The sequence below is a fragment of the Myotis lucifugus genome, unplaced genomic scaffold (assembly GCF_000147115.1).
Source record: "Myotis lucifugus unplaced genomic scaffold, Myoluc2.0 scaffold_5, whole genome shotgun sequence".
NCBI classification, from domain to species: Eukaryota; Metazoa; Chordata; class Mammalia; order Chiroptera; family Vespertilionidae; genus Myotis; species Myotis lucifugus.
Genome location: NW_005871053.1, coordinates 12,096,191 through 12,122,832, shown reverse-complemented (window position 1 = coordinate 12,122,832; position 26,642 = coordinate 12,096,191). Strand labels below are relative to the sequence as shown.

The 26,642-nt window shown below is 39.6% G+C and overlaps 1 protein-coding gene across 1 annotated transcript in view; it reads right to left on the bottom strand.

The window, feature by feature from the left end:
* Nucleotides 1-26,642, bottom strand: part of LRP2 (LDL receptor related protein 2) — a 194,145-nt gene that overhangs the window by 54,004 nt on the left and 113,499 nt on the right. The window contains 15 exon segments of the mRNA XM_023743536.1: nt 540-741; nt 2,461-2,592; nt 5,648-5,767; nt 8,275-8,400; nt 8,895-9,137; nt 10,048-10,251; nt 10,935-11,224; nt 12,358-12,516; nt 12,884-13,049; nt 13,172-14,092; nt 16,126-16,314; nt 18,828-19,067; nt 20,589-20,802; nt 22,147-22,324; nt 26,229-26,338. Of these exon segments, the coding sequence (XP_023599304.1) occupies nt 540-741; nt 2,461-2,592; nt 5,648-5,767; nt 8,275-8,400; nt 8,895-9,137; nt 10,048-10,251; nt 10,935-11,224; nt 12,358-12,516; nt 12,884-13,049; nt 13,172-14,092; nt 16,126-16,314; nt 18,828-19,067; nt 20,589-20,802; nt 22,147-22,324; nt 26,229-26,338 (3,494 nt within the window).

Below are 26,642 nucleotides of genomic sequence, written 5' to 3'. Positions count from 1 at the left end.
GGGGATGTCCGACTGCGTTTAGCCGATCTACAGGCAGTCCGACATCCTTCTCACATCCGGACTGCTGGTTCCCAACCACTCGCCTGCCTGATTACCCCTAACCACTTCTGCCTGCCAGCCTGGTCGCCCCTAACTGCCATCCCCTGGAGGCCTGGTCCCTCCCAACTGCCCTCCCCTGCAGGCCCAGTCACCCCCAACTGCCCTCTCCTGCCGGCCCAGTTGTCCCCAACTGCCCTCCCCTGCCAGCCCGTTCGCCCCTAACTGCCCTCCCCTGCCAGCCATATTGTGGCGGCCATCTTGTTACCACATGGGGGTGGCCATCTTGTGCATGGGCATGATGGTCAATTTGCATATTACCTCTTTATTATAAAGGATTAAAATTCTTTCCTTGATTTAAAATGTCTCTGTTTTTCCTTCTGGTTTTAAAAGAAATCTAAACATTTTCATAGACCACTGAAGCCACCATGCCTAATGGATAAGTCAGCTCTAGCCCCATGGGTGTTTTGGGTTTCCGGGGAAATTTTTAATCCCCAATTCACCTGTAGGAGTCAGGGATACACTGTCCATCATCACAGATGAAATCGTTTCCAGAGCAAGACCCCCGGGTGCAGTTCTGCCGCTCATCATAGCCATCAGTACAGTCTGCGTCGCCATCGCACACCCAAGACTGGGGAATGCACCTCCTGGATGGAGGCACGTTGTTTACACAGAGAAACTCAGAGCCTGAGCATCTGTGTCTCTCTGAAACAAAGCACATACAGATCAGAAACTACATGAGAGCTCATTTTAGCAGACAAATCCTCTCCAAACCATTATTTCTCTTATTTTATGTTACTTAATAGTCTAAGGCAGTGGTCGGCAAACTGCGGCTCAGCAAACCGCGGCTCGCGAGCCACATGCGGCTCTTTGGCCCCTTGAGTGTAGCTCTTCCACAAAATACCAACTTCTGCGCATGGGCCACAAAGTTTCAATCGCACTGTACGTGTGTGCCCGCACGTGGTATTTTGTGGAAGAACCACACTCAAGGGGCCAAAGAGCCGCATGTGACTCGGGAGCCACGGTTTGCTGACCACGGGTCTAAGGGATGAAAGGAAATTAGGAGAAAAAAGGCCAACAAATCACATTGCTATGGTAATAACAGACCATAATAAAAATACCTCCAAAATTCCATTTTAATTGCTTTGGACCTTGGATTTTTTTTTTTTTCAGAAGAAATAAACATAATAAAAATCTCAGTTTTCCATGAAATTAACATCATATTTTTCCCTTAGGGCTTCAGAAAAAGATTCCCATTTTGTTAAGTGGATACCAAAACAATGCCTTACATTTGGTAACATTTTTAGTTTACAAAGCGTAACCACACAAACACAATGTGAGATAAGCATTTTTATGTGAATTCTACAGATGAGAAAATTGAAACTCAAGATGGTTAACTAGATGGCTCAAAGCGACAGAACTTTCCAAAGGGCTAGCTGGGGCTTCAGACCTATCTAGGTCTTTTTTTCTCCAAATGTAGTGCTTTTTAAACTACATTATAGCTACCACTTGAAGTAGAATTAGAGTATATAGGAGGACAAGAGTATCAGAAACCATGACCCTGTTAGGAAAGAGGTGAGGTGTAATTATATAGTCATTAATGCCTCCATATAAAAGAACAGCTGTTTTAGTCTTATTGTGGGTGAATGGGAGACAAGAGTTAGGGGGTCTTGGTGAAGGGAGTTGGGAGAAAAGCACATATTGTAACCCATGTTTGTGCAGCTCCAAACACCCATTTCAGTGAATGGAATGTTTGTGGAGCTATGGTCCATCAAAGTCACTGACATGAAGTTATGATCAAATTTAAACATCAGGGAGCCATTGTTCTACCATAGAAAGACACCTTAGCTAAGAGTTAGTCATGCTCTATTGCTAATGAAAAATGGTGTTTCATATTCTGTTCAATAGCCCTTCTCCAAATAACAGCTCTAAGGCAGCTATTTTCAACTGGTGTACCATGGCACACTGGTGTGCTGAAAGAATTTTAAAATACACAATACCTGGCTATTTGGTCAGGGCCACTGACCTCTTTTCCCTTAGATTGTCAAATTTTAAAATGGCCAAATTTTTTAAAGAGCCAATACAACAATAGCCATCCAGTGTGAATGAACCAAAATTAGGCCTACTTTTTTGTCAGGTCAGTTGAATTTTAGTAGTTTGGGTATGCCATGAGATGAAAGGTTGAAAATCACTGCTCTAAGGAAATAAATTAAACTGGAGGCATCATTAATTGCTACACTGTAAAAGCTGCTATTAATTTTAAGTGTGGTAAACAGAATTCTCCTAATCTGTTCTAGAAATGTAGGACATTATGTCCCTCAGCTAAATGGAAGAGTAAGAAAATAAAATTTAAAATCATTTTTCATCTTTTAAAAGCACTTAAGTACATGGTATCAAAGAACTGCACTCACTGGTTGCACTTACCACAGTGGTGTCTTTCATCCTCATCGCTCATGTCCCCACAGTCATTATCACCATCACAGACCCATTCTATTTGGATGCACCTCCCACTGTCACACTTGAACTCATCACTCAAGCATGTTGACTCAGGGTACACTACAGACAAAAATAAAAAGCACCCTCGGTGAAAAGAACAATTTGCAGTCCAGTAACCATGAAAGAAGGCTGCTATAGCATGGGTCTAGAACACTGATTCAAATTCTTTAATCATATGCCCACATGTTCCTACTCAACTAACCAAGTTATCATAGACTCGTAAACCAGGAACCCCACAAAATTAGCCTAGGGCAAAAGAAAACTTAATTTTATTTAAAATACAGCACAGAGATAACAGTAAGAAGAAATAGGACCTTTTATAAGCTGGTAAAAAGGAGTGTAAATTGATACAGCCTTTTGAAGAGACATCTCCTTTGACACAGCAATACCACATCTAGAAAGCTAGCCCCTAAGAATCTTCCCACATTCGCGCAAAGAGGTTTCTAAAAGGATGACGAAGGGGTTCAGAACAGGCCTCTCTGAGATGTGCTTCTTTGGCATGTGGGTTATTTTAAGCTGAAGGCAACTGAGACCCTAGGGACTCAAGAAAAAACTTTTACTTCTCCCTTAAATAACTTAAATTGGGGGGCCCTTGGCCATAATAACAGTTATCACCAGAAATAAGATTTATGACCTATCCATAAGGCAGAGCAAACTTCTGATTACTGCATAAATACTCTTTTTATCATTTTCTGAATGACTTTCTTACCCTCTGAAGCTCCAAGAACCTTTCCCTCTCATCCTTAGCTCAGAATACCATATATACCTCATTTTCACTTTCTGTCTCTAAACTTCTCATATTTGTAGGTATCTGACTCTCTCGAGTATATGGGGTTCCCATAAATAGATATGCAATTAAATCTGGTTATTTTCTGTTAATAATCTATGCCATGTAAATTTATTAGACCAGCCAAAAGAACCTATAAGGGTAGAGAAAATTTTCTTTCTCTCCCACAATATTCATTCCAGCATTATTTTTCAAAGTGAAACCAATGAAAACTACCTAAATGTCTATCAGCTAGGAAAGAGATAAAAGACACATGGAACATCCATACTTGAGAGTAATATTCAACAGTGCAAAGAAATGAGGTAAATTTATATGTGCTAATATGGTAACAAGATGTTGTTAAGCTAATAAAAAAAAAAAAGTAGGGCAAATTGCAGGAAAATGTATATAGTAAGATCCCATTTGTGTGTTTTTTTAAAAATATATATTTTATCGATTTTTTACAGAGAGGAAGGGAGAAGGATAGAGAGTTAGAAACATCGATGAGAGAGAAACATCGATCAGCTGCCTCCTGCACGCCCCCTACTGGGAATGTGCCTGCAACCAAGGTACATGCCCTTGACCGGAATCGAACCTGGAACCCTTCAGTCCGCAGGCCGTCGCTCTATCCACTGAGCCAAACCGGTTAGGGCCCATTTGTGTTTTTATAACTATCTCTCAGGATGTGTGGGTAAATGTAAGATGACACCCACCCTTAATAGTGATTATCTCTGGAGAGGAAGAGTATTGAAGAAGGGTGAAGAAATGTGAATTTTACTTTTTTTATATATATATACATATTATTATTTCTTTAAAATAACACCACTGCATGATATGAGAATGTATTCATTTAAATGTCAGGCAGTTGGTACAAACTGCTATTACTATGACTTTGGTTTCCATAAATATGGAACTCTATTATTTTATTTATCGATCCTCAAAACACTATGTGCCCTTTGTTTCCTACAAGACTTTCAGTGTTGGGAAAAAGAACTTGGCAGAGAATTTCAAATAATCACTCTGCAACTATCAGCCACAGAATTTAAACCTGAGAGAAAATATAGGAATAGAAAATCCTCTCAATTCAGCTACAAAATTATGTGAATGGTCCTAAGAAAATATCCACAAAATAAAAGTTTTATATAGAATGGTATCTACTGCTGTGGTGTTTTTTAAAACATATTTTTATTGATTTCAGAAGGAAAAGAAGAGAGAGAGAAACACCAATGATGAGAATCATTGATCAGCTACCTCCTGCACACCTCCCACTGGGGGTGGAACCCACAACTTGGGCATGTGCCCTTGACAGGAATCGAACCTGGGACCCTTCAGTCCACAGGCTGATGTTCTGTCACTGAGCCAAACTGGCTACAGCTTTCAGTGATATTTATAATAGAGGAAAAATGTAAGAAATCTAAATGCTTAAAATAGAGGCGATTTACTCAGTGATAATCAGGGGAATATTATAGGGCCATTAAAAAAAAGAGTATAAAGACAACATAACAAGGGTCACAAACTTTCTCTTAACCAGCTAGTAAATACTTTAGGCTTATAGGCCGTATGGTCTGTGTCTCACCTACTTGACACTCCACTGTAGCACAAAAGAAGTCATAGACAATATGTGACCACATTCTAATAAAACTTTTTCTATAAAGACAGGAGGTTGGCCTGTGGGCATAGTTTTCTGACTGCTGTTTAAAAATATGATTTGACAGATTTTTAAAAATCAATGTAAAATACTGAATCTCTATATTTTTACAATTATGTTTTTAAATGTACATAAATATAGATTGGAATTTGCAAAAGTAAATAGCAGCCTCCACGCAGTAAACAAGCACAAACGGGTCTAGGAAAACAAAAGGGTCCCTGGAACTTCTTGGAAAGCTCAGATGGCTATGAGACCTTACCATAAGCTGGTACATGGGCAGAAGAAGAAGAGGATATGTGACCATAATATTCCCCTTGCCCATGTATGTGATGATTCCAATCATTTTTGTATCCTCCCACAGTCATATGGGTCAAAACGCAGCCAAATTCAGAAATCCCAATCCAGAGTCAATTAAAATTAATAAGCTCTCCAAGCCAGGCACCATATTAGGTGCATCACCAACATAATCTCATTTCATCAGTGTCAAGCAGCAGCCCCCATATCCTGATCAGCAGCCCACACCATGCACTGCACTAACACATCTTTAATGAATGTCTGCTGAGTGATTGCAGCATCTCAGCTGAGAGCAGGAGCAGGACGTGGGAACATTAAGCAGCCACAACTGTCATTTGTGTTTAAAGTACTTGGAAGAGTTTCTCTAGCTGCATCGTCATGCTTTTCGTGCTTGCCTACTCTCTTACCACAAGTGGCAGGTTCATCAGAGCCATCAAGACAATCTCTTTCTTGATCACAATACCAATGGTGAGGAATACAGGGTCCAGATGTGCAGTGGAACTCACTGCTGCTACAGGAGTGACTGGCTGTAGGAGAAGAGAAAGAAGATAAAACCCATAAGCAAAACACCAGCTTCTTCTCATCAATCTTAACAATCTGCCTATATGTCTCAACTGAATAAACAGTTGCCAAGAAAGGAGACTGAGGCCTAGGAAATGGGATTTTGTATATGCACTTTCCATGGGGATGGAGGGTAGGGGGGAGAGAAGGCAAACATACTGCCCAATTTTCTGGAATATTTTTCCTGGATTCCATAAATCCCCAAACAAATTATATTTGTTAGAAATACCAAATAACTATCCCTTTGATACATGAAATCACAAATTATGTAAGAAAAGACTTGTTTCTATGTTTTCTGTGGTAATATAAAGTTAAATTCTATTGAAATAATAATTAAAAGCAAAAACAGCAATATGACCATACCTGAGCTCACCCATACACAACCTTTAGCCATGTTAGACCATCATTCTAGAGAGTTAGCAAAGTTCTGCTCTTATTCATCTTGGTATATGGGGCTTTTATCTGAGTAAAATGATTCTACCTATGTTTGAATGTTGGTTCTTTTTCTCAACTAACCATAGGTAGCTCTGGTCAAATGTATTTTCTAGATTGTTATGTGGGTATAAACCAGAATCAAGTCTTATCATTCTTCTGATCTACAAGCTTCCTTGCTTTGGCCCATTATCCTATCTAATAAAAGAGTAATTAACTGTCACTCCATCACAAAGATGGCGGCAGCCACGGAGCTGGAGCAAGCAGGAGACTTGAGTTGCCCCAGCGATGGAGGAAGCCAAGCTTCCTGCCTGCCCTGACCAGCCCGAGCTCCACTCAAGGCTACAAAGTTTCAATTATAGAAGATAAATAAATCCCAGATACCTGCTTCCAGCCCGAGGCGTGGCCAGCCTGAAAACGGCCCTCAGCCCCTCACCCAGACTGGCCAGGCATCCCAGTAGGAACCCCCACCCTGAAGGAAGTGTGGCCAGCCTGCAAACAGCCCTCAGCCCCCTCACCCAGGCTGGCCAGGCAATCCAGTGGGGACCCCCACCCTGAAGGAAGTGTGACCAGCCTGCAAACAGCCCTCAGCCCCTCACCCAGGCTGGCCACACCCCCATGGGGTGAGGGTCCCCATTAGGGGGCTTGACTAGCCTGAAAACAGCCATCAGCCCCTCACCCAGGCTGGCCAGGCACCCATGGGGTGAGGGTCCCCATTAGGGGGCTTGACCAGCCTGAAAACAGCCATCAGCCCCTCACCCAGGCTGGCCAGGCACCCCAGCGGGACCCCCACCCTGATCCGGGACACCCTTCAGGGCAAACCAGCTGGCCCCCACCCATGCACCAGGCCTCTATCCTATATAATAAAAGAGTAATATGCAAATTAACCCTAACAGCAGAATGACTGGGAATGACTGGTCACTATGACACACACTGACCACCAGGGGGCAGACGCTCAATGCAGGAGATGCCCCCTGGAGGTCAGTGCGCTCCCACAGGGGGAACTCTGCTCAGCCACAAGCCAGGCTGACGGCTGCCAGCACAGCGGTGGTGGTGGGAGCTTCTCCCGCCTCCTCAGCAGTGCTAAGGATGTCCGACTGCAGCTTAAGCCTGCTCCCAGTTGGCAAGTGGACATCCCCCAAGGGTTGCTGGGCTGCCAGAGGGATGTCTGACTGCCAGCTTAGGCCCGATCCCCCGGGGAGCAGGCCTAAGCCAGCAGGTGGACATCCCCCGAGGGGTCCCAGACTGCGAGAGGGCGCAGGCGCTGAGGGACCCCCCCTTCGGAGCGCACAAATTTTTGTGCATTGGGCCTCTAGTATCTTATAATGTGCCAGGGGAAAAATACTGATAAGTAAGCAGAGGTCCCCAAAAAATCAGCAGTAGCTCCAATCTGCATGTCCCTATCTGATGGCTGCATCCTGAATTCTACTGCTTCTTGCTGCTGTTACTACAACTGACTCCTGCCCTTGAACTGTAGTCTGGCCTGATGACAATTACTGAATTCTTAACTCATGTATCTATTTACATTAATAGCCCCAACGTTATCAAGCTTTAAAAAGGGCTTTTAATTTGAGCTACAAATACAAGAAACTGTTTGATTGAACTAAATTACTAAATATGAAATAAGGATTTCTGAAATTTAACCATATTTAAAATTAGAAAAATTCTTTCAGTTACTAATGGTCATTATAATCATATTAAGCATAAATGTAAGGGCTTAATGTGTAAATTCTGCCTGGAGTTCCTACAGACAAAAGGCTTTCAACTCTGGGAGAAATGGCTTTGCATTTGTGGAAGGTTATGTAGCAGGGCAGGTCTCTGGAGGAAATACTTGGAGTTGGGCCTTCAGCCAGGGAACAGAGAGAAGGGGCTTCTTAGGCCCCTCCAATCACATCCTGAAGTAATTGCCTACTGCATCTACTTACAATGTCAATTAGAGATGACAAATTGAAATGAGCCCAAGTGCCCAGGCCATGTATCTTTGTATTAGCTCAAGACATGCATCCCCAGAACCACAGAAAGAGAAGCAGGCTTATATTACCGCAAAAAGTGGGGTTTTCGTCACTCATATCTCCACAGTCATTGTCTCCGTCACACAGGTAATGATGAGGAATACAAATATTTGTACTGTGACACTTTGTGAATCCAGGCTGGCAAGTGCGATCGGCTTGAAAAAGACAACCAGATACACATTTGGAACATATCCACCACACGTGTACCATAAAGAATGTCCATGTTAATGGATCTATTGCAGTATTCAAACCACCAGAAGGGAGACTTTTTCAAAGCTATTCCAGAGGCATGATCTGTGATACTTATGTTACACCACAGATTCTAGTGTAAAAAGAGATATTCCCAGCTGATACTGCAAGACAGAGAGGAGAGGCTTGCTTTGTAATCATTTCATTATTTAACAGCACCACCAAGAGTCCCAGTGCTTGGTTAAAGACATTATAGCATATCCACACAATGGAGTAATATGTAGCTATGAAAAGCTATATATTGATAAGAAATGATGGTTTGATTTCCAGAATAGATTGTTCTTAGTTCTTTGAGGGGCTTTTTTTTTAAAGAAAGCCCTTGTTTTCATATAGAAATTTCATCTCCCATCATCCAAGATTTCAGATCCCAAAGCACAATAAGTACTTAAGGTGAACTTACGGCAATTTTTCTCATCTGACGTATCATTATCATGGCAGTTGTTTATACCATTGCAGACAAACTGAAGAGGTATGCACCTTCTATTGTTGCAAGTAAATTCTGTGGTGGCATTACACGCAATGAACAGGCACCCTTCCTCATCACTGTTGTCACCACAGTCGTTGTAGTGATCACAGCGATAATGATATGGGACACATTTCCCATTGTCACAGGTGAAGGCTGTCGAATGGCAGGTGTGAAAAGCTAAGAGGAGGGGAAAAAAAACATTGAGAAAACCTCTTGATTAAAATATCATCCTAATTTCTCAACAGATACAATCAAATAGAACAGACACTTAGAGATTACCTTCCAAGGCAAAAACGACTGCATGTAAAGTGAGATAACACTTTTAATTAGTTTGATCAATGGTTTTAACAAATGAAGTATTTTAAGCAAATGGCAAAATCACTACATTTCTCTATCATCTCAATTTAAAGGTTATTTCAATCACAGAAAAGCGTGTAAATACAGTTTCTTTGGGGAAAATAAAACTCTTAGCTCCTACAATGTACTAGAAAAAGGTAACTAACCTCAAAACTTCCTAAGAAAGTGTTCTATGTCTTACTCACCCCACTCAGATGGAAGATGAATATTGGGAGTGATTTCCATATAATTATTGAATTAATCATCCTTCTGCTATTTAAATTAATAAAATGATAATAGTCACCTATTGGAGCCCTTAGTTCCATGCTAAGTCATACTTAACATGCATCAAGCCTCGTGTGTTTTTTCATATTGTTTCTCTTACATCTCACAAGAACCCTAGTAATAGCTCCATTTTACAGATGAGATATCTGAGGCTCAGAGAGGTTAAGCAATTTTCCCAAGGCTATTGAGATTGTGTAAATGGCATAGCCAGGTTTTTAATTCAGCACCTTTGCTTTTAATCACTACAAAGGGGCTTCCTAATTAAGCTATTCCATGGCACATATATCAGCTTATATGTGATTTAGCAGAAATGCAGTCTGGATTCTCAGAGTAAATGCTTTTTAGTTCGAACAGGATGCCTGAGGCACAAATTACAAACCTATTCACACACAGCAGGATCCTGTAACAAACACTTGACATAAAGACAATGCTAGCTCCTAACAAAAGCTCCAATGGCCCAACTCACCACACACGCTTTCCAGCTCATCACTGCCATCACCACAGTCATTGCTGTTGTCACATTTCCACTGCTCTGTGATGCAGCGCCCATTGAGGCAGGTGAAATTGGAACCAACACACCGTACACCATTGTCCACAATGCAGTGCTTATTGTTGTTGGCCAGATACCAGTGGCCCTCCTGTGGACACTGGCACTCGGCACCGTTTGGACCTGAAGAGAGGTCGGCCCAGAAAAAGCAGAAGATTTGTGTCACAAACATTCATAGTTTCTCTTCCAGAAAAGCACTTAGCAACAGCTTCTATATTAAATGTGCTATAAGACAAGCCACAGAAACTGCTCCCATCAACTTTTCAATGATATTCTGAGTCATTTTTCTATCAAGAAGAGCAACGACCAATTAATAAATGTGCCTAATTCACCCTAATCTTTAAAAAACTTCTTGTCTATACTGAAACTATTGCAATGATTCTGCCTCCTCAGAAAATCTCAAAATATTGGTCTCCAAAGGCACATCTTCCTGTGAATTTGTTGTTCTCTATAAACCCCACTAGGAAGCACCATATCACCAGAAATATTATAAACTATAGCTAGTACCTCCTAAGTGGAAGAATTAAATCGCAGACCCCCAACTTTACTTCTACCTCCATTAAGCTTGAGTCAAAAATGCCTTCATAACAGGGATCCATATCAAATAGAAAAAAAAACACAAACAAAAAAAAACCTGTCAGTCTTCCTCTCAACATACAAACCCCCAAATCTATTTTTTGAATTACCCTGAAATCAAGAATTTGGATTTCGCTCTCCTTTTAGAGCTGAATATTCCTTGAGCTTTCCCTAAGTTGTCATCAATATTATTACTCTCCTGGAGTCTATCTTCATGGGCAATGCCTTACCTGGTGCACAAACATGGCTGCAGCCCCCGTTAAACTGGTCGCAAGGATTGCTACACTGCTGTGGGTGGTCCTTCACAACAACACGAACACTCATAAGCCGGAATGGAAAACTCGTGGTCATTGCAGTCTGGCCGGATCCATCATATTTGTTAGCTCGGTAAATTTTTCTTGTGGACCAGTCAGTCCAGTAAATATACTGGCCATTGACAGTCAAGCCAAAAGGACGCAAGATTGTGATGACAATGACCTCACGCTCTGTGCCCTTTAGAGTGCTGCGTTCAATCTTGCGCCTAAAACAAAATTTAAAAAGAGAAAAAAAAGAAAAAGAAAATGCTGGAATCCAGAAAGAGTTAGTTCCTCAATTGGCAGTGCAATGCCCGGGCCTAACCATTGCTTTACACCATTGACTTTCTTTCCAAGTAGAGCATATGCTACAGGCAATGTTTCTTCTGATAATGGGAGGTCTTAATTTGCTTTATCAAACAATTGTATGTATAAATAATTAATTTCCAAATATAATCTACAAGTAATCCTATAAAAAGGACCAGGCCAACATTAATAACAGGAGAATATTGTGAAATAATATATGTAAAACATAGAACTCAGTGTTTAGCACTCAGTAGTCACTCAATAAAATGTTAATTACATTTCCCTTCCAACTCTCTAAATAAATTTTTTGATATGTCATTTACTGAGTATCTTGACGTGTTTACCAGGAATAATCCAAATTTAGACACAAAACATCACTATTTTGTTTCAAAAGAGAAAAAATGAAGATCAGGTTGTCAAGTACACAGTGTCTCAGGGCCAAAAACATAAGAAAACAGTCAAGAGAAATGAAGCTTCCTGACATGCAGATACCAGCCGTAATAAACAAAATCATCTCATCTCTTCAACTATTCCATTAGGATGATGGGAATGTGAGTAATTTCAGGGATACTTGGAGAAGTTACATATGAAATTAGAGTTGACAAAGTATCTAAGGAAAACATTATGAAAGAACCTATTTGAGAAGATAACTGAAGTCAAGACTAAAGGAAAACATTTTTATAAGATACTAAACACTAAAGCCCAGAGAAAACTTCATATTAGTATGCATTTAAATGTCATGCATATTTTATGGTAATCACCTGGGTCTAGTAGATTATAAATTGAGTGATTACATAATTCATCTAGTAATGCATCTTTAGATGCCTTTTAGTTCATAATTATTCAATCTCATAACATAGATCAATTTTCACAGATACATTCACCAATCTAGAATATAGTTCCTAATGTGATTCTACATTTTTGCTATGTCTATTTGGCATTTTATATTTTTATATTTTATATATTCATTCATTTTATATGTTCATTCCATTAAGCATTCCATTGTAAGTGGGAAGAAGAATCCACACCTACATGAATAACTAAAGACACATACAAACTAGCATCTGCCCAATAGAGAAGGTCTTCCTCATGGTCCACAGTGAGCCCGCAGGGCCAGATCAGGCTGCTGTTCACAACAGGTTCCCGAAAGTTGCCTCCCACTGTGGCTCTCTCGATTTTGGCATTAGTGCCCCAGGAACTCCAGTAGATATACCTAGTCATCCAAAGGGAGTCATAATTAATTCATCACAAGGAACCTCATAATCTTTACTTGAAAAAGAATGTAAGCCATCTTCAACTGCAAGTTGACATTAATAAGGCAAATGTAACCCTACACCATCCCCAGCCACGCAACTTGCCCAAAAGGGATGTCCTGAGTCAGAGCATTGGGAGTATGCTGCCAACATGTCTAGCATCAGAATGAGCTCCTTCTCAGGTAGAGTCACTCATGCTCTTTCACCCCTGTTACCTAGTGTTACAAGCCCCAAAAATGTTGGCCCTCTATGAACATAAATAATGCCAGGCCCCTCTCCCTTCAGAAGTAAGCAAACAGAAATATAATAAAGAAGACGATGGCATACCCTCCGCAAGGATCTAACACAACTGCTCTTGGTTTTATAACATGGGCTATCACAGCACGCTGAGACCCATCCTCAGCCATGGAGTTAATTGTCTGGTTGGTGTAGTCACTGTAATAAATTCTTCTATTGATCCAGTCAAAAGCAATGCCATCAGTAGTCCCTATATCTGGAGATACACCAACAAACACACATACATTAGAGTCTCAATATATATTTTAGAATCACCGGGGCATCCATGTGTATTGTTCTCACTGTGTCCAAGGTAGGCTACACCTGGAGTGCTCTTACCTGAAACAACGACAGTGGGAGAACGGATCCCTGAATTGAGGTTTATATATGAAATCTGGCCATGGCTAGCTTCTAAATTTTGTGTAAAGTAAATTCTGTTATCGATGCTGTCGTAGTCCAGGGCCATGACATGTCCTCCCACACTTATTGCTTGGAAAGGTAGGCTGTGATCTTCAGGATCCAAGTGTAAGCTTCCCAAGGAATTCTCCAAGGCAAAGATGAGGAAATTTTCTTTTGGAATGACACAGCTTTTCCCATCATGGTCCAGGGTTCCAAAAACACAGCTACAGTTTGGAGTGTGCAAGCCAGGCATAGCAAAGCAGAGATGGGGGCATCCACCATTATTTTCCAAGCAAGGGTTGTTGTTGACCTCTGTTGGTGACCGGGGTTGGACATTCTGGTCAAAGACGGTCACATCTCTTAGCCAATCGATATTGTCCCTTATCACTGCTGGCGGTTCTGTGTTCCCTGGTTCCTTGCTAGCTTGGAAGATTTTTTTTAAGTTTCTGTCTACCCATATGATAGAATTTCCAAAAACAGTGATGGCATATGGAGTTGGGTAACGACTGCCATAACGAATCACTTTCAATTCCTTTCCCTCAATATCGATCCTTGAAATTACATCTAAAGTATCATCGACCCAATAAACATAGCCATTGCTATGGTCTACTGCTACGCCCCGTGGCGTGACAATGCCCTCTGATACAAGCACTGTCCGATTTGTACAGTCAAGAAAAGCACGTTCAATCTTCGGGTTTTGTCCATAGTCAGCCCAGAAGAGGTATCTGTTCTTGGGGTCTACAACAATATCCCTGGGCATATCCACTATGACTCTAAGGAGAACACGGCGGTAGGTGGTATTGATCCGCAGAACTTCTATCAGTGATTCAGACTCAAAAGCATTTATGAAATAAAGATTTTCTGTTGGAAAAAAAAAGAAAGAACATATTAATGAATGGAAAACCAAGAAGAAAAAAGAGGATGCCTCTTCAAATTCAAAACAAAAGTATGTAAGGTTGAAGTTTGCCTCAGTATATATTGTCTTTTCCAAGATAATAAATGTCTCAGTTTAGACTTAGAAAAATGATTATTTACTCAGGATCTAAAGAGATTGTTTCTTCAAATATAAAGAGAATGTGCCTATCTTCAGCTTCTAAAGCACATTAGAATTCACAGCAAATGTCAGAACCCACTTTCTACTGTAAGATTCATTTTTGCCCTGGCTGGATAGTTCAGTTGGTTAGAGCATTCATCCTGATATGCCAAGGTTGTGTGTTCAATCCCCAGTTAGGGCACGTACAAGAAGCAACCAATGAATGCATGAATAAGTTGCCCAACAAATCAAGATTTCTCTCTCTCATCAATAATTTTTTTAAAAAGGTGTAATTCCAAGAATGTCCTTCCTTTCCTACCTGAATATTTTAACACCTGAATCTTCAAAGACTCTAAATATACATCATCATGGTATACCTTCTACTTCAACATGATGAAAAGGAGTAAAGAGGGACAGTCATCAGTTTGTTGATCAATGTTATCAATGCTCCTTATGCTTAGCATTAATATGAGGTCTTGTCCTAGTCTTTCTAACTAGCATAGATATTTTCTTCTAAAGCCACCGAAACAAAAGTGCATTTGCCTTTGAGCATTACAGAACAATGTAAATACAAGGAGAAAAGGACCATGATGGCCCGGCTGGTGTTGCTTAGTGGTTGAGCATTCACCTATGAACCAGGAAGTCACGATTCGATTCCCAGTCAGGGCACATGCCCTGGTTGCAGGCCTGATCTCCAGTGTGGGGTCTGCAGGAGGCAGCCAATCAATGGTTCTCTCTCATCATTGATGTTTCTATCCCTCTCTGTCTCTCCCTTCCTCTCTCTGAAATCAATAATAAAAAATAAAAATAAAAAGACCATGATGTTAGGACAGTATAATAGAAAGTGATCCCTAATGGATTCCATGTAGTTGAAAGTCTGTTAAACTATCTACCAAGGCACATCTACTTTGTTCCTATATCTGACTCAAACCTATTCTAGAGAAATCAGGCCAATATGCAGCTAATGATCTTACTCTTTTCATTTTCTCTCTCTAATTGGACTATAAATATATTCCAATCCGCCAATCCAGGGTTAGCAAACTTTTTCTATAAAGGCTTGTTAATAGTAAATAATTCTGGCTTTGCAGAGTATATGGTTCTTTCACAAGCACTCAACTCTGCCACTGTGACATGAAAGCAGCCATAAACAATACATAAACGAATGGGCATAGCTGTGTTCCAGTAAAACTGAACTTACAATAGGCAGTGTGCTGCATTTGGCCCATAGGCCACAGACTACTGACCCCTGCTTTAACTATACACGCAGTAATAATATAGAAAATTCATAATCAAGAGTGAGATTTAGGAACCCAATTAAAGCCTTATCTAACCATACTACCATATTTACTATTTGCAATAAACTCTTATTATAGTACCTGTGACTTTTATTATAATATATTTTAATATTTCTATGTGATGTCTACTTACCAAGCTGGATCACACTCAGTGATACCTATTTTTATAGAATGGCATTATATTCTAAAAATTATAACACATTTAACATATTTTATTCTCAGTGTACCATTAAAAATTAGTAGTATTTCAAAGTTAAGCTCATGAGACAGAGCAACTAAGTTAATGTAATATTGGGTCAGGCATTTCAATAGAACTACAATAAAGAAAGTACCCAATCAAGAGGATTTTATAAGTTGACAAGAGGAAGCAATTAATAATTTGGCAATTAAAATTTCTCAGATATAAAATAAATACTTGCCATTTCATAATTTAGATTATATTTTAATATCAGAAAAACAGATCTGTACATGTATAATGTTAGACTAAACTTTCTAGAATAAAATAAGGCGATAAAGATACAAATATAAAAAGGTTTTTCAATAAAATCAGTATACAGCTTACCTACCTGCTACCCAGTCCACTGCAATACCCCGCACTCCATTTTCTCCTATCCCTTGTGTAATGATGTTTGTAAAACTAGACCCATTGGGTTTGATTCTACGGATTGCATTGTTAGATTTCTCAGAGATGCTAAAATCACACCAATAAATAAAGCCAGAAGATACATCAACATCCACATGCAGTGCATTTCGTCCTGGAATGTTTAAGAAAAGATCATTAAACAAGGCCTTAGCTGAAAGTAGAACTTTTAAATGTCTGTCCTTCCCCTCAAACCCTCATTCCCAATCCCCTGCTCTGACTATCCCCCCATTACAAAATAAAACTATTTGATTCCCAGTGGCAATAAGCAAACCTACCATCCAGATGTTGGTTTCTCACAATAAGGAGCACTGGCTCCTGGGAGAAATGGCTGATTAAAGTTTTGGAGTGGGAAGGTATGAGGTGAACCTGGAACATCTTAAGAAGCAAGGAAGCACTCAAATACTAATGGCACCATGTCAAAAGAACACAGGGAGGCTGCCCAGCTGGTGTGCTCAATGCTTGAGCATCAACCTATGAACCAGAAGGTCACGGGTTGCAGGTTCTATCCCCACTGGGGGGCGTGCAGGAGGCAGCCAATCAATGATTCTCTCTCATCATTGATGTTTCTATCCCTCTCTCCCTCTCCCTTCCTCTCTCTGATATCAATAAAAACATATTAAAGAAAAAAAAAGATAGAAAAAGAATACAGGCAGCCACTTTAAGAGGTTCTCCTTGGCCAACATGGATCAACTGGAGCCTCAGAAGAGTAATTATGTCAAATGATTTATAACACGTTGCATTAAAAAATAAAAGTTTGAGTCATGGTGATAATAAATTTTTTAAATTCTAACGGGGTAAATAGGACAGCTCTCCTAGAATATTATCTTATAAATGTAGAAGAAATGCTAGAATAAGAAAATCACCATTTTGCAATCCTAATTAAATAATCATTTCAAACAAGGATCATCAATGGCTGCTAAAACCAATGGGTAGCAGGCACTTGAGAAGCAAGATATTCACAGACTGCTAAAGTGTGATGCCAAAAAATTTCATACAAATTACAAAGGGAAAAATATACCTTTAAAAGGTAGGCATTTTATGGTGACTACCTTAACCAAGTGATCAAGTTTAAGTATCACTAAGAGAAGAACAAGCTGACATTGTTCTCTTTTTTCTTTTCTTCTTAAAAGATTCTGTATCAAGTACATAGCATCACCTATGAAGTAGGTGATGTGTTCAAATCAAATCTAATCAAACAATTAGGCCTAACTTTCATTTCATGGGAAATGCAAAGTAAAATTGATTAACAGGTTAAGTGACAACAGAAGGAAATAATGAGACAAATCCTCTAAAAGTCAACGAGTCTGTCACACAAAAAAAATCAGGGGCAACTACTACCAATCAAAAGAAACTAAAGAGACATTCCAAATATAATGCATGAATCTTGACTAGATTTTGGCTGCAACACAACAGCTATAAAAAATTTTCTGAAGCAAACTACAGAAATATAAATATGAATATTGATGACAATGTCCGTACAGGATGGGGCAAACATAGGTTTACAGTTGTGAGTTCATGAAACAAATTTATTCTTGCATCATTATTTATTAATTATTGTATTCTTCCAATATGAACAACTGTAAACCTACTTTGCCCCACAACCACACACAAACTGAGAGCTCAAATGTGGTGACAATTGTTGAATCTAAGTAAGAGCATAAGAATGTTTAACTGTATCTTTCAACTTTTCCACACTTGAAATTTTTCAAAATGAAAGGTTGGGAGAAAAAAATTATTGATTTTATAATATCTTTACAAGATGGTAACATGGATTCATTACTTTTTAAATATGAGAAAACAAAGATGTGTCAGGAGAACATGTCATCAAGCAGGAGTGCGTGTGGTGCCAGACACCTTCATCATATGCTTTTCTATCTCTTCTCACCATTTCTCCCAATGTTCATTCCCTTCATCCTTTGTCTTCCCTTTCTACCTTTTATTTCTATCATTAGCCTGTGACAAACTCCTTCTGAAGCTACTAAAATCTTAGTTCCTCTTTTGGTAGCATACATCTAGAAACCCCTGGGCTCACCTCGGAAGCTAGTGATCATTTTATACATTCACCGTATATAAGCCTAAAGTGCTACAAAAATGTAGTTATTAAGGAGAGACTAACACTTTCAGCTCATTTATTTCAAGTCATCAAATATATATTGATAATGATATTTCATTATCATTCTAAATAATAGTATAATTTCTACCCTAAATCTCCATTAATCTTCAGAATTAGGTCCAGTTCTTCTGACCACCAACTCTGTAGTACTTCTTGCAATCTTGTGCTACATTCTATATTGTTCTAGGACTGTCATTCTCACTGTGGTCCAAGGACCAGTAATATTAGCATGCCCTGGGAACTTGTTAGAAATGCAGATTCTCTAGCCCCACCCCAGACTACTAAATCAGAAAATCTGTAGATAGGGTCCAGGTCTGTGTTTTAACAGCCATCCAATTCTGATCACACTAAAATTTGAGAACCACTTGAGGCTGAGCCAATTTATTTAAAGGGGAAGAAAGACAAGATTCATTATATGCTGAACCCATACATGGAAAAATGCTTTGCAGCACCAAAGATTTCCATATGGCACCAGATGGAGTCAAATCTTACGTATACTGTACTCGGCATACCTTGGCCTGCCACTGGCACCATGGCTTCTGAATGATCTGACAGGTCCAAGCTAAAGCCTCTGATTGCAGACAGCATTGAAACAACAATGAAAGAGCTGTACGGAGAGCAGGTCTGATGATCAGGATTGAGTTTAAATCCAGTGGCACAGGCGCACGAGAAGAGTCCTCCCGGTACAGGCAGGCACATTTGCTGACAGGCATTTACGTTGTTGCTACAGCCATTTGAGGATCCAGCAGAGCCTAAATGAAATAAAAATTAGTGACCCTACCTACTTGCCTCTCCATCTCAAACTTTTAAAATTGGGTCACCAAATAATTCATTATAAAAATTAATAACAAAATATGGGGTATGGGGAGAGATTAACCAAAGGGAAAAAATATATATATATCCCAATGGACACAGACAATAGTGTGGTGAAGGCCTGGGGGTGGGGGTGGGAGCAGGGAGGAAGGGGTTAATGGGAGGAAAAGAGGGATATCTGTAATACTTTCAACAATAAAGATCAATTTTTTTAAAATATGGTATCTGAGTTCACAACTTAAAAACAATACTAGAAAAAACTAGAGCTTATACAACTAACACCTAAAGGTATGAAAACAGGACCACGGTTGTTATTATATAATAGAGAATGGAGCATCAATTAATTGTATTTCTTCCACAAATCATGCAAGAATTAGGGTGATCAGTATACAAATTCTAATCTTTTTTCCCCCTCTTAGCCTAATGTACTAGCATTGAAAATTATATTCATTTAAATATATGATCAACAATGTCATAGGCATTTGTTATAAAATATCCTATCTAATAAAAGAGTAATATATAAATTAACTGTCATTCCGTGACAAAGATGGTGGCGCCCATAGTGTCAGGGGCAGGATGCTGGCGGCGTTGCCCCAGCAACACAAGCCCAGTGTCCATGCCCCGGCCATGTGGAGGGTGGGGAGGGACCTCGGGCCAGAGGCCGGGGTGAGGGATGCTGGTGTCGTTGCAGGCTGGGCTAAGGGGCCGGGCTAAGGGGCCAGCCTCCCCCCCGCCCTGCCATGCACGAATTTTGTGCACCAGGTCTCTAGTATTACATAAGAGTATTGAAAGGTTTTTTTTCCACATGCAATAAATATAATACAAGTGACAACCAAGGTAATAGAACAGCAAATGGTTTGATAATCTTTGGTCGGAGACTAAAAGCTATAAAATATGTCAAAACTATAAAAATAATCTTTAGATCCTAATTTAAAGGGGAAAAATAAAAGTTAGATTATTTATGGAAAAAACTATGTTAAAATAGGCAACATCTAAAAGTATTCCTTTTAAAATTAAAAATTCTATCCTTTTAACACTTTCCCAGCAGTCATCCAATTAATACAAACTGAGCAATATGCCAGAACTCTTCTAGTTACTGGGTAGAGGGCATGAAACAAGACAAACAAAATGACTGTCCTTATGAAAGTTATATTCTAATGAGAAACTCAGGCAATGAACCAATAGACAATATGTCAGTGAGTGCTGTGAAGCAAAAGCAAAGTAAGGAGTTTAAAGTGATGCAGGAAGAATGGGAATGAGCTCACTCTGAAGTCAATCTGGCCTTTCAGATGACAGATTAGTCTCAGACACTTAGCCATTCTTAAGACATGGTTATCATTTTTAAAATATTTGGGGTAATTTCAATTTGCATGCATGGGTGTGTACATTGGTCTGTGTGTGTACATGTGAATATACATTGTACATCCATGGATGTGTATGCTTCAGCGACAAATACTTACTGCGTCTGTGGTAAACTTGAAGTCCCCTCAGATTTGGAGTATTATCTCGCAAGACTACTTTGTTGGCCCCAGTGGCCTTGTCAACTCTTTCAATGACCTCATAATGCTCATCAGTGTAATAGAGGAAGGAACCGTAGACAGCAATTCCCCAGGGGTGGGAAAGATAGTTTACCAGGACCATTCGATTGGTGCCATCCACATTTCCTCTTTCAATCTAAAAGATCAGAATTTTGTTATTGACTGATTCATAGTAAAATGGGAGAAACTTTTAAAACTAATATATCTGACTCTGTACTTTACAGAAATTTTTCATATCTATTTTCTGATTTGATAGCCACAACTATACTAAGCAGTTGGTCAGGCAAATGTCACTGCGCCCATTTCATTGATAATGAAGCTGGAGTTCAAATAAGCCAATCAATTTTATCAGGTGGCATGGTGAAGAAAGGGGTACCAAACCTCCTTCATCCCTAAATGTGATATTCTGGCCAAAGATACACAATCACTGCCTCCTTAAATAAATCCAACGGTGGGCCATTACACAGGAGTTGACTGACCCTGCATTTAACATCATCAACAATTTCTGCAATAGGGATAGGAAGCGTGATCCGTACAGTCATAGAAGATAGCAGGACTGTTGGGGCAAAGGGTAGTGTTGGTAGAGCAGGACAGGTAACAAGCCTTAGTCAAAATGACTTGGTAAACTGAAAAAGAACACACAAGAATGAAGTTCCTTCTGGAAAATAAATAACAAGTGTTTGCTTCTGGAAGAACAACAAACTGTAGACATAGCTGGTCTGATTTCATTCCAAAAACTTGTCTCAAGTGCTTCCTCTGTGCCAGGATCTGAACTGAGTACTGACAAGAGAGACAAACGAGGTCTGGCCCACTGCCTCACTGAACACGGGAACCCAGCAGTTGCAAAAGCAGGTTGTGCCTTGGGAACTGACAGAAGTTCCAGAAGGCTAGAGCACAGGAAATAAGGTTGGAGGGGATCGGCTGAAGGAGTAATCTGGAGCAGACTAGCTGACCAATTCAGCTGAAGTGTTTGGAGCTACTCCTCTAGGCCAGCGTTCTAGGCTGAGAGGTTATCAAACCTATTTGTTGTGGTTTTATGAAGACAACATGTCTCCATCATGAAAGCAGGTCCGGTAATGAGGGACATGGTCTAGTCAAGACTAGAGAGAAGTGGCTCAGAGTCGGGGAGGTGGCAGAAAAAAGGCTGGACCTGAGAAAAGAGGCAGAGGACAAGGATTTGTAATGATTAAGTATGAACATGGTTATTAGAGCGAAGGAGAAATAGGAGGTTCTAGCCTGGGAGAAAGGATGGAGAGTCACACCACTAACAAGCTTGCAGATTCAGAAGGGCAGAGCAGAAGTAGAAATGGGAAGGATGGAGATGGTGAGTGCCGTGTGGGTCATGCTAAGTTATATGCAGAAATCATAGCATGTGACAAGAGCTTTCTCATCACTGCACACATTCCAGACAACTCAGAACAATCAGTATCAGCTTCAAAGCTCAGCAAGGAAGACCAAGAGACTAAAAGGATGCTCATACCACTCCCCTGCTGGTGACCGCCCAGTAGAGCTTCTGATCCTCAATGTCAAGAGTGAGAAACTCCAGGTGTTCCAGGTCTCCAGTGAAGAGGGTCTTTGGAGATGTGCCATCCATGTGAGCACTTGCAATCTTCGCAGGAACTCCACTGTCAGTTCCTTGGTCTGACCAGTACAGTTTCCTACAACCATGAAAAACACCATCATTAATGAAATAGAAGGTGGCTCAGAGTGAATGGCATCTGTATCTTAAATATTTAAATTAAAATGTATATTTCTTTTCCTCAAGATGCACATAATTCAATGGAGGAAGTCTGATACATCAATATTTTTTTAAAAAACACAACATGGAGGAGTACTTAACCAGAATCAATGTCTATATATCTCCTAGCTATTATTGGGGCAGAGGCCATTTTAAATAGTATCTTATCCAGGAGGATATTATTCACCATTAGTGGGTGATCCTTTAGCTTTGTCAAGTAGGTGGAAGGTTTATGACTAAGAAGGAGCCTACATCAACAGGCAATCGCTGTCAAAGAATCGCATATTGCCCAGTACCCAGAGAAGGACAAAGCTAATGTGAAAGTTGTCGAGTACCTTCCTGCTCTTCTCAGGCTTCTTATTTAATTCTCCAAATCATCATCTATCACAAGGCCATCTACTTTCTTATCTAATCTGATTCCTTTTATGAAAAATGCAAAACAATAAAAGAAAAAATAATACTTTTCTGAGAATGGAATCCCATTGGCATGCTGATATCAGGATATACAACTTTTTCCTACCTTTCCATTTCACAATGAACTAGACTCAGTACATTCACATGAACCCCAATCACCACAGAGAATTGCCAAGTCCATGATATATGAAAATTTATCAAAATATATGAAGGGTTGGTTTCCACTGAAGACACACTTCTAGAATTGAATCCAAGCTTTAATTTCTTTCTATCTCTTCTGCTATAGCCACAATAGACAATCCTCTTCACTCTTTTCTCACAAGTCCTTAACCTTCTTAATTCCAATCACCTTTATTTGCATACATCTTCCACTACCAATCCATAATCATCCCATGAACCTCATCATCAAGTCTAAACTTCTCTCCCTCTAACTTCTCAAATTCTGAAATTCTCTGCTTTGACTCTCCCATCTCATCCCTGCTCCTATTTTATTTCTCCCATTGAAGCTTCTTTGCCCTTAAAACTTGTTTGAGCTCCCAAACCTCCAGTCCTTCTATGCCTGAACCTCATCTGTAACCATTTAAATAATATTCTTATTTATTCTCTTGATCTCCCATTGTGCCTACCTTGCTAAACACCAAACCTGCATTCCTGTCATTATTTCCTTTCTCCTCTCCCATTCCAGGTTATCAAAAGTTTGCTGAACAAAGTTACAAAACTCTTGTGAATTCTGAGTTCACTAAAATTTAAGCTACCTAATCTTAGCTGAGAACAATCATCCCTAGTTCACTGTATCATGTTCCCCTTATCAATTCGTTCAAAGTCATTTCTACTGTCATTCCTGGCCCATAATTTTCACTCTCAATTATTTCATCACTGATTTTTCATCTGCTCTTAAACATATGCTCATGTTTCCCTATTCTAAATTTTTTTCCTGTGACATTTTGACCTACACTTGTTCATCTTTTTCTAATTTTTCTTTTTTTTCTAACTTTTCAATACCAAACTCCTAAAAGGAGTAGTTGCACTTCCTCACATTCTTTCATTGTTTAGCTCCTTTATATTTCCAGTGAACATCCTCTCTCACATGTCACCAGCAACTCTATAATTGCCTCAACCCTTTATTAGTGATCATCCACAGAAATCATTTTCTGCAGCACCTAATTCAATAACATTGGCTGTAACCTTCTGAAGATTTTTCTCTTTACTGAACATCCAAAACATTATATCCATGAGTTTCTATCCTGTTTCTTCTCCCAATTCCCCTGACAAAATCATTGCCTCCAATCCAACTGGCCTTCTCTTAGTAATCTCAACATGGCCTCCCTTTTCTGCCCCTGCTCTTGACTTTCCTTCCTTCATAGAATGGAAGATATCTTCAAAGCCAGCTCTACCAGGTGAAATTCTATGTATCTTTTAAGACCAGTCCAAATAGAATCACCTCCATCAAGCTGAAAATTTCTCTCTGCAGAACTCTCATCCCAATTTTTTTTTTGTCTCTCTTATGGCTCTTAATCATATATACATCTGGGTAATTGGTATTTAAGCACAGGACTTATCCAATTTACCAAGCTATAAATGCTTGAAGTTACTAAAGTTATAGATTATGTCTTTAATAATCTTTGTATATAACCCTGACCTTGGCAGAGACTGCTTTCACTTGTCAAAATCAGTGTCTTCCTCTTCTTTATTGGTAAAAAGCTGGCTTCTTTGCAGTAGGCTGTTGCCATATGACTGAATTCTAGCAGAAGGAATGTGAGCAGAAGTAGTATGTACTACTTGTAGTGTGGCCCATAAAAACTACCCAGCACATTCCTGAATGCTCTTCTTTTTACTGCTAAAAAGATTTCAACACCCAGGATGACCTTGACAGTCTCCAACTGAAGACCTGATCAGCCTGGGTCCCTGAATGACTGTATAGGCAGCGATTCTCAACCTGTGGGTCGCGACCCCTTTGGGGGTCCAACGACCCTTTCACAGGGGTCGCCTAAGGCCATCGGAAAACAAATATATAATTATATATTGTTTTTGTGATTAATCACTATGCTTTAATTATGTTCAATTTGTAACAATGAAATTGGGGGTCACCACAACATGAGGAACTGTATTAAAGGGTTGCGGCATTAGGAAGGTTGAGAACCATTGGAATAGAGCTTCTCCCACTTTCTACCCAAACTCCACTGCCCAAATGAAAGAGAAATAAACTTCTATTTTCTTTGAGCCATTATACACTTTGGAGTTTGTTTCAATAGTTAACTGATCCTACATAACAGACCACCCAATAATGGGAGTTTGATGAATAAAAATGTTTGATGAATGAAAAAGACATGTGTTTGAGTTTCAAAAGTAGAACTTTAAATCTAAGGTGGTCTTTCCTCTAGAAAGGATAACTGAAAACTAGGGCAAGTCAGCAATCATAGAATAGAATTTTTGCTTTTAGTAGCCTTTAAAATTGAGATTGATTTGCACATCATCCTTACTTGAAGCAGAGAGCTAATACAAATTACTTCTTCAGTTCCCTCCAGGCCTGAGAATCTGCTGTCAAGCAGAAAATCAAAATACATGTGGGATGTTTTAACTGTTTTTTTAAAAAGTCAATGCTCTTATTTATAATTTATTATTCTAGTTTATAATACAGCATAAAATGAAATAACTAATCAAAGAGACCAGAGGACTCTAGTCCATATCACTAATTTCATCTTACCCTGTTCTCCCTGCCCCTGTCCTCTTCCACTTCAATCCTGACCAATCTTTCTGAAATACAGACTTGGTTCCATCACTTCCTTCCTCCAAATTCCCTGCTGGCTTCTTATTTCTCTAAAGAAAAGTGCAACTCCTCAACATGACATGAAAGCTCTCCAAGATTTGTCCCCAAAAGACTTTATCTGATGTATCTCCCATCTGGTGAACTGCCCCCTGCTCTAAGCCTCTAGCTCCAGCTCTTTGCACAAGCATTATAAATACCACCCCCACACTTCTGCACCTTCAATGCTCAGTTGGCTTCAAGTACCACTCCCCAGTTGCAACCCATTCTCTACCTACTTAGAAGCCTTCTCTTCCTACAAGGTCTTTTTCAAATGTTATCTAACCCCTTAAAGTTTTCCACATTTACTCACAATCAGGATGTATTGCTCATTCTTATAATTCTATTTTTAAATCCCTGAAATTCTTACTTATTTGGAATTAATTTTCAGTCCAATGTGGGTGAACAAAGAACAAAATATATATTATATCCTTCACATTAAATATACCACAGAGCTATTTCTCTTCCTCACTGAGATCTATATTATTCAAATATTGGCATATGAAATCAGAAAATGTCCTAGGTCTGAAATCTTCCATTTTATCAGATCATAACCTTTACAAGAATGGTGCTGTATAGAAGGCATGTGCCGTTTATTAAGACTCACCCGTTAGCAGGATCAACAGTTATGCCAACTGGAAAACCAACTCCAAGAGCTGTCCCATCATTGGTAATCAATGTTTTCCTGTATCTGACATCTCCCCGGAGTGTCAAAACCTATAGCATAGAGTCACTTGTTAGAACTGAATTTCATAAGGGGGAAAAAGAAAGCTGAGATGAAGGAGAACTTAAGACACAACGAATTCCAAAGCATGACTAGGGACAAATGGGAGGTTATGGAGGAGGTTCAGTAATTCCTAATTGCATTTCTGGGCTCATAGAAAATCCTCTCAATAGAGAATGAGAGCAAGAAAAGTAAAATCACCTCTCAAATTCCTATTTTCAATTCACCTAAATTTCAGGAGGGGAAATGTATATAAAGAAAAGACAGACTCAAATGGGGGGGGAAGAAACTACAAAA